Consider the following 10851-nt stretch of genomic DNA (forward strand, 5'->3'; position numbering starts at 1 on the left):
ATAGTCTTTTTTTTTTAAATTTATTTTTGGTTGTAGTAGAACACAATACCTTTATTTATTTATTATTTTTATGTGGTGCTGAGGATCTAACCCATGGCTTTGCACGTGCTAGGCAAGCGCTCTACTACTGAACCACAACCCTAGCACCTAGATACATAGTCTTAACACGGTAGCAAGAGGTTGACAAGAGAACACTTTCCCTGGGAATTTGTCACTGTAAAAATCACCACATCAGGAATCAAAATGATATATTAGCACTCTTGCCATATGGAAGCACAAATTCAAAATGGCTGCATAATTTTTCTAAACAAATGGTTTCAAAATCAAAATTATCATTTAGGTAGGTAAGGAGCCTCAGTATCTTATTAGAAAGCACGTATTCAAGTGTAGTGCTTGAATATGTGCTTTCTAATAAACTAACGTTCTTAAAGCTTAGTTAAGATGGAAAAGACATTAAATCTGTGTACATATGTGTAGGAAAAAATATAGTCCAACTAGGGCTTGGTCCTCTCTGCAATTCCAGGCATCCACTGAGGGTTTTAAATGTATCTCCTATGGATCAAGGAGGACTATGGTATATTGGTTTGTGTGCCAAAAAACAGGATCCAAGATGGAATTAGACAGGCAACACATCCATTAGGGAAACATTGATGAGGGGAAGAAGGAGAAACACTCAGAAGAGGAAAGGAGACTGCCAAGTCAAGATGCAGGTCCATGACCTAAGGAGAAGGAAAGAAAAGGCTGAGTAGGTGAATCTTGGGTTCCAGTACAATTCAACGGACTTTTGGCCGAGTCAGTGGGGTTGCCTGGAGCCACAGGAATGTTCCTGCCATAGTGTCCCTGCTGTACGCAGTCAGTGGCAGAGATCAACCGGTAAGTGCTGGGCTTTGGCCATGGCAGTTAGGGTACCATCAATTATGCTCCCATAGTAGGAGGCAATAATTAAAATTAGACATTGACAAAAAATCTTTTAAAGAGATAACATAGCCAGGTATGGTAGCACATGTCTATTATCCCAGTGACTCAGGAGGCTGAGGCAGAAGGATTGCAAGTTGGAGGCTAGCTAGCTTCAGCAACTTAGCAAGACCCTAAGCAACTCAGTGAGATCCTGTCTCAAAATAAAAAAAATAAAACGGGCTGGGCATGTGGCTCAGTGGTTAAATGCCCCTGGGTTCAAACCCTGGTTAAAATAAAAGAAAAAGATAAAATATTCATTTTTTTTTAATGAGTGAATCAGGATTCATAATACCACTTTTAGCATACTCAAACCCTCAAGGCTCCACCATTAATAATTATTAATCTACCATTAATATCTTTTTAACACTTTATTTCATAAAATCAGACCATCATTTATTTATTTATTTATTTTGGTACTGGGGATTGAATCCAAGTGTGCTCTACCATCAAGCTACAGCCCAAGGCCTTTTTGTTTTTTGACAGAATCTTGTTAAGTTGCTTAGGGCCTCACTAAGTTGCTGAGATTGGCACCGATGGTGGGATCCTCCCACCTCAGCCTTTCAAGTTCCTGGGATTATAGGTGTGAGCCACCACACCCAACCCAGTCCATCATTTAAAACACTATTTAACAATAATTTTTTAAAACTGAGCCAGTGTCATTAAAATACAAATCCAAGTTGGGCAGATGCAATCAGCTCTGACAGAGAAGAGACAGGCAGGTGAGCTTGCTGCCTATACAATGCCAATTGGTCAAATACAAAGTGCCTCACTGATGGTTTGTTTTCATTTTTAAAAAAGAAATAGATCATAAATACATGACTACAAATAGCATAACATGTACAGTCTGAACAGCTATGAGCACTTGTGGAGTTTGCCCCTGGCTTGGGAAAGGAACCATTCACAACACCTGGAAGCTCCCATGTGCCTCTCCCTAATGGCAGCCTCCCCAAAGCCCTGCTCCCGAAAGATTGATTGTTCATAAGCTTTTATCCACAGCTTCACCCAACACATGTGCGCCCTTTAACACGGAAGTGAGTGGTCCTGCCTGACACTGTTCACACTTGTGACAGCACACAAAGGGTCTGGTCTCCACTGACCTCACCCAGACACTCTGTCGTTTCTGGGTCCTGCACTTTATCAGCCCAGGGAGCTAATCTTATAATCATGCACCAGAGACTCCAGTCTAAGCCAAAATGTCAACAGCCACACAAACCGGAACACTCACAGATATGACTCCTACCTGCTCCCCTCACTGGTCAGTCAGCAGAGGCAGCAAGTTTCAGGCTAAAAGCCACTCGGCAAGCAGGAAGCCATTTCTGGCCAAACAAGTGTCCTATCAGCAGACCTTGGGAAGGGTCCCACTGCAAAAGTCAAGGCAGCCTAGGCCTCTGCCCAGAGCCAGCCACTCCAGGGGTCACTGTTCCCTGCATCCCCACTAAACGGGTGGCTGGGCCTGAGTTTCCCAAGAGACACAACAGTCTATCCACTCATTCCTTTCATCACATTCTCTTCTCTTCTGTCTTCTGGCCTACATGATGTTCTTCTGTCTCTTCAGATGATCTTGCCTATCTCAGACCTCACCAAGAGTATGTTCATGCTTCTGCTTCCCTCATGTCCAGTTTCCTAGGGGACACATATTATTGCCTTCCTAGTGGCAACATAACTATCTCACACAGAAACCCAGTAAACAGAAAATTTAAGGAAAAGAATCTTGATTTGAAAAGCATCAGGAGTAATGTTCTGGACAACCCTCACCAGTAGGCTGGCATCGGCTAACCTCTCAGGCTCCTTGGCAGGCAGAGGCATCTCCTCTACCCCCAGAAAAACCATGTCAGGACAAAGCGCTCTTGATGAGCAGACTCGTGGGAACTGTAAAGCCCAACAAAGCTTTCTTTTTGAGCTGCTTCTGCTGGATCAAAGTCAACCTTGAGCAGAAATTGCCACCATAGTAAATAACTAGTAGATCTGGAGTGTTTTTAAATATTTAAGAAAACCAAATAAGATAAAAATTCACAAGATTGTGTCAGTATTTTCCTTCTTTACTAACAAAGAACAACTGCTTCAAGTTTAAGTAATAACACAACCTTTAATGACCTGAAAGTTACATACAGTATCTGCTTTTCTGGAATGCCTTTCTTGACTCTACAGTAAACCAGCAGAGAGGATGTTGCCAGAATTGAAGGAAGGAGCCTGGCTGGGCTGTCACCAGAGAATTTCAAGGAGGATGAGAGACATGTGAAGAGGAAACACGCAGACTGCCAGCTGAAGCCTCAGCACTTGTGAGACGAACTTTCTTTCCAGGTGCTGGAGGTTGAACCTGGGTTGGCACACACTGGGCAAGCTCTACCACTGAGCTACTTCTCCAGCCCTAAGTGCTTTTGAAGTGCTGACAAAATTACCACATCAAGTAAGGCTGGCACTTAGCTTCATTTTCTTCTATATTTATGTCCAGCTGTCCACAGAATTTATTAGGAAAGACTTTATAATTTATTAGGAAAGGCTTTATAATACAGATTGAACAGCCCTAATCCAAAAACCCAAAAACCCATATACAAAAGCCAATGCAATGCTCAACAAATTTTGGGTTTTGGAGTATCTTGATTTTTGGATTTTCAGATTAGGGATGTTCAACCAGTAAAGTCTACATGACTTTTCCCTCCTCTGACAGTACTTTTGTTTCACCTTCTTTTTTGACACATATTTCCGCTGAGTACAGAACGCTGGCCTGGCAATTCTCTCAGCACACCAGAAGGCCACGCTTCAGTCTTCTAGCCTCAGGGCTTCTGATGGGAAATCTGCATCATTCACATCCCTGCTTCCCGGCAGGTACACATAACATGTTGCTCTTCTCCAGACCTTTTTAACATTTTCCCTTAACAGTCTTTAACAGTTTGATCACAGTGTCTCTAAGTATAGATTTCTTTGATTCATCCTGCTGGGGTTCATTGTCAGTTTCATAAATCTTCTATGTTAAGTGTTTAAAGTATTTGAGAGATTTCAGATACTCTAAATTCATAGCTACAAAGATTAGTTGTGTAATGGTTCCTGTGTTTGAGGGAATGTGATCAGTCAAATCCATGAGATTTATGCAAAGAAAAAGAGCATTGGGAGTTCTAATTTTTATGCAAACACATTAATGCAAATTCCAGCATGCCCAAATTTGAACAAGGTGCTGCCAGTCAGTAACTTCCCAGTCTCGGGCAGCTTGGCTACACTCTGCCTCGGCTGTCTTCCTAGTAAATGCAAATAATAATAACAGTGACTTCGTGAAATGTTTGTACAGATAATATGAGATAATATATATAAAGGTTTAAAATAATCCCTGGCATACAGTTAGGGCTACATGTGTGCTAACCATTTCTGTTATTTTAAAACAAGCACAGAGTTAAAAAAACTTTTGCAGTCTAAAATTTAATACATTGAATGCTGATTAAAACTGAAGTTCTGTATTCTCCTAAATACAAAAACCCTTTCTTAGACCATAAAAGCCTCTAACCACAGGCAGAACAGAGTCCCACAAGTTCTTGTGGTAAATATCAAACCTGATCATCTTTGAGCCTCAGAAAAGCTATGTACTCAATACAGATACTGACTAAATGGATGAATCAGATTACAGTCCATCAATATGTGGTGCCAACTGTACCACCGTCAAACAATGTCCCCACCAACATCGATAACACAGAGATGCCTGAGTCAACAACAGTGTAGAACATAGATTCTCAGGATAGGCACAAGGCATGCACAATTGTCATCCCAGCTACTTGGGAGGCTGAGGCAGGAGGATCCAATGTTCGCTACCAGCCTCTGCAACTTGGCAAGACTCTATATCAAAATAAAAAATAAAAGGGCTGGAGATGCAGCTCCGAGGTAGAGCACCCTGGGTCCAATCCCCAGTACTGTCAAAAAAAAAAAAAAGAATACAGACCACAGATTGGTTTAAAATGTACATAATCTGGCAATTCATTAATATTGACATAAATCCTTTTTCATGATAATATCATAGAATAATTAGAGATCATTCAAGTTAATTAGTGAGGGCACTTTAAGAATAAAACATTTAGAAAACAAATACCTATTTTCAACACTAAAAGTATTAAACACTAAAATGCTCTTTTAAAATGATACAAGAGGGGGGCGTGTTGGCATACACCTGTAATCACAGAGGTTCGGGAGGCTGAGGCAGGAGGATCACCAGTTCAAAGCCAACCTCAGCAACAGTGAGGCAGTAAGTAACTCAATGAGACCCTGTCTCTAAATAAAATAAAAAATAGGGCTGGGGATGTGGCTCCGTGGTCAATGTCCCTGAGTTCAATCCCTTGTACCACAAAAAAAACAAAAAAGATGCAAGATTTTTTTGGAGGCAGGAAAAAAGTTAAAAACAATGTTAAAAGTTAAAAACAACTCAATTAGGGCTGGGATTGTAACTCAGTGATAGAGTGCTCGCCTAGCATGTGTGAGGCACTGGGTTCAATACTCAGCACTACATAAAAATAATAAAATAAAGGTATTGTGTCCACCTATAACTAAAAAAAAACCCAAAAAACTCAAAGATAGTTCTAAAGTATTGTTTGGGCAAAGTATGGAGCCTTATTCTAGCAAATTAGAATTACCCCTCCCAGAACATCAGTGTGTTAAACACCAGACACAGTACAGGCACACTAAGATGCAAGAAAAGCAATTCTCACCTCAAAGTTGTACTTCTTCATCTGGCTGAGGTGCCTGCAGTACAGATAGAGCATGCCAATGCTGCTGCCCACTGCGATGTAGTCCTGGTTGGTATCGAGCGCTGTGAGGTAGACCATGATAGAGCGGAAACCCTTCTGGATCTTTGTGGGGATGGCATTGAGAAGATAGTACAAAGGGCAGAACTCTCTGAATGTAACAGGCTCTGATATCGATGCCATGGCCCAGGTTTCCAGAGACAATCTTCAGGCAGGAAGAGGAATGATGATTTATCATCTAGGGAAACCTAGGGGCTACAGAAGGATTACAGGTCTTTAATATCCATCCATACTGAAAAGAGGTAATTTCTAAACAGTAGGAACATGAAGCTTTCAGGCAGGTAAAAATTATAGCTGGAGCTTAAATGGAGAAAGTAAAGGAGATGTTACAGAGATTATATTTGAGCATTTTAGTTCAAAATGTAATTCAATATGTTTGCCTCTGTTTTTATGTTGTTCTCAAGTAGCTTAAGATTCAGACAGGAAGGAGATGAAAGAGTGAGACACAGAACCATAAGTAATTAGGTGCTAATCCATGGGTCTCGATGAGATGAAGGAGAGATCAGTGTGGATTAAAGCGAATATAGAGAACATTTCATGGAAAACATCCAGAACTTTGAAGCACAACAGGTTGGACGGTTGCTTTGTACTAGAAGAGTGAACCCATCCAGATGCAGAATTGCACTCCCTATGTTAATAAGCTGGGAAGAACAGGTCCTACAGTGCCTACAGCCACCTTAGTGCCAGAAGCTTAGCACCTCACACCTGTGCCACAAGGAGCCCCAGGCCTCTTTGCATTCTGGATTCCAACCTTCCCTGAATCAAGATACTCCATCTTTATCCAGCACAACATGCTTAACAAGTTCACTCCTTAAATCTTTTCCCTACCCTAGAAAGCAGGTGGCATCATCCCAAACTTGTAGAAAAAGGTGCTGGGGGATGGAGGATCACGAGACTCAGCTGAGACTTGAATCTAGGTCTTTTCCAAGTCCTGGGTCCTTGCCAACTCAGTCATAGCTCTGATGGACAATCAGCAAGTAGAGAGAGATGCCCTGTGTCTGATTAGACCTGCAGGCATATTTCAGTATTTTTAGCTCTTCAAATTCTATAGGTTTTTTTTTGTTGTTGTTGTTGTTTGTTTTGTTTTGTCCTGGGATTGAATGCAGGGGTGTTTTACCCCAATCCTTTTATTTTTTATTTTCAGATATGGTCTCATTAACTTGCTGAGACTAACTTCCATCTTGAGATCTTCCTGCCTCAACCTCCCAAGTGGCAGGGATTATAGGCATACAACACCCCATCTGGCTATACAATTTATTTTGAAATTCTGGCTACAACACCAATAATTATTTTAAGTGTTAAATTCTATGGCAGGCTGGTTTTGATGGCGTATGCATGTAAACCCATGACTCAAAAGGCTGAGGCAGGAGGATCACAAGTTCCAGGCCAGCCTCAGCAACTTAGCAAGGCCCTACGCAATTTAGTGAGATGCTATTTCAAATAAAAAATAAGAGACTGAAGTTGTAGCCCAGTGGTAGAGTGACTGTCTAGCACATTTGAGGCACTGGGTTTGATCCTCGGCACCACATAAATAAATAAATAAATAAATAAATAAAGGTATTGTGTCCATCTACAACTAAAAAAAACTAATAATAAAGCTGGGCACGGTGGTGTATACCTGTAATCCCAGCAGCTCAGGAAGCTGAGACAGGAGGATCACCAGTTCAAAGCCAGCCTCAGCAATGGTAAGCAACTCAGTGAGACTCTGTCTCTAAATAAAATAACAAAATAGGGCTGGGAATGTGGCTCAGTGGTTGAGTGCCCCTGAGTTCAATCCCTGGTACCCACCCCCAAAAAAATAAATAATAAAACTTGGTGTGGTGGTGCATGCCTGTAATCCCAGAGACTCAGGAGGCTGAGGCAAGAAGATTTTAAGATCAGTCTCAGCAACGTAGTGAGGCCCTAAAAACCTCAGTGAAAAAAGGACTGGGGACGTGGCTCAGTGGTTAAGTGCCTCTGAGTTCAATCACCAGTAACTCCCCAAAATTTTTAAAATAAAAAATAAATAGGGACTGGGGTTGTGGTTCAATGGTAGAGCACTTGCCTAGCATGCAAGAGGCACTGGATTCGATTCTCAGCACCACATATAAATAAGTAAACAAAACAAAGGTCCATCAAAATCTAATAATTATAAAAAAGAAATGGGGTTGAAAATGTGGCTCAGTGGTTAAGTACCCCTGGGTTTAATCCTTAGTACTAAAAATGAAAATTAACAAGTAAATAAATTCTATGGCAGAACAGAATGGGATTGAGAGAGTAATTTTTTTTTTAAATATTTGTTTATTTATTTTTTTAGTTCTCGATGGACACAACATCTCTGTTTGTATGTGGTGCTGAGGATCGAACCTGGGCCGCACGCATGCCAGGCGAGCACGCTACTGCTTGAGCTAATCCCCAGCCCCCTTGAGAGAGTAATTTCATCTTCAAGATGAAATTCTGTCACTTCCCTGCTCCCATTCCTGCTAGATAACCAGTGCTCACAGGCTAAAGCCTAACCCAAACATGGACATTTTGACAAAAAGATATCTCTAACTCCTCCCAGACCACTCTTCCATCCCCATTCTTGGTCCCAGCTGCAATGAACTATCCACCACAGACCTCGAACACACAACAATCTGTACACATTTGCAAAGTCCCTTTCCTCCCTTCCCCATTCACCCGTGTACATCCTAGGATATAGTCCTCCTCTATCAGGAAGTCTTCAGAGACACCCTCAGATACTTTGTCCTTCTCTACTTTCCCAGAAATTTATGAGAACAGTTTTCACAAGGCCCCACCATTATCTGCTTTCTATTTCCTTCAATGAATTCTTCCTAGACTTTACTTATGTCCTTTGGGTCTATATACTTTGTGGTGCTTCGAAAGACCAATAGAAAGTACAGTACAATCAACACTCAACCCATATTTGTTTATTATTAATTGCTCTCAAACATTATGCCAGATTTCCCCAAGTATGACAGCCCTAAATATAAGATAGTGTCAAAAATTCATGGGAATACTTTCATCCAGATCAAAGAACACATTCTTGTTAACCTGAACACACGTTTTGAACAACAGTTCACTTCTACCTCAACAATTCACAAAGACACCAACTACTACCTCCTGATTCTATCAAGCTCCCTGGGTATCACTGTACCTAGAAATCTCTGCACGCTTGATGCCAAAGCTCATTTTCATTATGTGTATAAGGATTTCCTGATTTGCTCCTTATCTTTCCAACTCGATTAATTACTCTGCTTGATGCCATTTCCTTCCTTTTCCCCCACTAAGTTACAGTAGCCATTTTGTCACCTTATATAGAGGCTAAAATAAGCTGACCTCCTCCTTAAACCTGAAGTGTTAACTTCTCTAAAAGAAAAACTGAAAACAAACTTGGGATAAAAAAAGATGATGTGGCTACAAAATAACTTAAACCTAGTGAAAGCTTCTTCATAAATCCTGCAGAAGAAACTCTCCTTATTCCATCTTGTCCATCACTGGTTTCCAAGTGAGTCATGAAACTCAAGTGGAGCAGACCCTATGGCAGCAGTTGATTCTCATACTGGAAAGTTCAAAGGCCAGACCAGAGCTCCCTGAGGGCAGCAACTGGGTCCACATGGCAAACCACAGTATCCTTAGGGCCTGGCACAATAGCTGGCACAAAACATACTCCAATAACTACCTGCTGAATGAACAAATATTGAATGTAAATCAAGTCACCAAAAAAGCAAGGTCAGAGGTCTATCAACATGCATTATATCTGGGTGTAGGAAAGTTCAAAAATTCTTACAGGTTAGAAGACCAGGACTCAACAGTGACAAGGGGCTATAGCAGCTTCATGGTCAGATTCTGCCCATGCCTGGGATCTGGCCATCGGAATTTCCCAGAATTCCCTTCCTTAAAGATTCCAAGACTTTGGCTGCAAGGAAGCAATCAACCCCAAGTGCAACTCATCATCCCAATAGATGAGAAGAGGGTGTATCCCACATTCTGCCAACAAACCGAACAGAAGTGACAACAGAATAAAACTCCCCTATCTCAATGAGAAAGATCGGAAAACAAAGAGCAGGTAAGAGAAATGGAAGTCAAGTGGGAGAAACTAAAGTAATGAGAAAATCAGAAGACATAAGAAGGGACCAGTGGAAAGAAAAAGAGAACTACACGGCTGAAGCAGGAAGATCACAAGTTTGAGGCCAGGCTCAGCAACAGAACAAGGCCTGTCTCAGGGCGGGGACTAGGAGTGCTGCTCAGTAGTAGAGCGCCCCTGGGTTCAATCCCCAGTATCAAAAAGAGAGGGCAGCACCGATGGGGGGGATGACAGCAGGGCTATTAATTGAGATCCCTGCACCAAGCACTGCTTTACTGTAGTCACTGGCCCACTTAATCCTCCCACCTCCCCTCTCCACTTTACTGAAGATGAAACGGAAGCTTAGAGAGGTGGCAGCGCTTGCTCCATCCCACTGCTGGGAAGTGGCAGCGCCGTGACCCGACCCCGGTTTTGACTCCAGGGTACCCCACTCTGCCTTATAAACGGATTGAGAGGGGAGTCACTCAACACCTAGGAATCAAAGCCTGCTGAGGCGCGGGCGGGCGGAGGCAGGGACCCGGGCTGGGCGGCCCGGGGGACGGATCACAACGTCAATCACGCGGCTGAGGCGCCTGGAGCCCCGAGGCGGGTGGGCACCTGGGCAGCGAGGTTGAAGAGCAGGGGCGCGCGGCGCGGGCCCGGGGCGGTGTCGGAGGACCGGGCTCCGCCGAGTCCCCTCTGCGGCCCGCGGGCCTCTGCCAGGCGCTCCGTGTGCTAGGGTGCTGGGTCCCCGCCGCTGCGCGCGGGCGGACGGTGACTCAGGGCAGCCGGCGAGCAGGCGGTGGGGACCCCAGGGCTCAGGCGAGGGGACGTCGGCCGTCCACGGCGTGGCCGGACTCACCTCCCGCGGCAGCCCCTCCGGACTCGTCGGCCCCGCGGGGCCGGAGGAGGCGGGGATGGACTCCGGGCCGCGGGGGCCGCCGGGAGCCCGTTTCCTGGGCAACCGGGTCGGCCAGGCGAGCGACAACCGACTCCGCCGGGGGCTAGAGCGGCCGAGCCACAAGTGGCGGCGGGCGGGGCGGAAGTGACGCTAACGCTTCCTGTGAG

The 10851-nt window shown here is 43.7% G+C and overlaps 1 protein-coding gene across 7 annotated transcripts in view; it reads right to left on the bottom strand.

Annotated features, from left to right (window-relative positions):
• Positions 1 to 10717, bottom strand: part of Tecpr2 (tectonin beta-propeller repeat containing 2) — a 79084-nt gene extending 68367 nt beyond the window's left edge. For all 7 annotated transcript variants that reach the window (XR_013090720.2, XR_013090721.2, XM_076849596.2 and 4 more), the window contains exons 1-2: positions 10646 to 10717; positions 5643 to 5933 (exon numbers count right to left, since the gene is read on the bottom strand). Coding sequence is in view for 5 of the 7 variants with exons in the window: in XM_076849596.2 (XP_076705711.1) it covers positions 5643 to 5861 (219 nt within the window). In the remaining 2 variants the exon portion in view is untranslated. The remainder of the gene's footprint in view (positions 1 to 5642; positions 5934 to 10645) is intronic.
• Positions 10718 to 10851: the final 134 nt, after the last annotated feature.

This window comes from Callospermophilus lateralis, chromosome 3, assembly GCF_048772815.1.
Source record: "Callospermophilus lateralis isolate mCalLat2 chromosome 3, mCalLat2.hap1, whole genome shotgun sequence".
Classification (NCBI taxonomy): Eukaryota; Metazoa; Chordata; class Mammalia; order Rodentia; family Sciuridae; genus Callospermophilus; species Callospermophilus lateralis.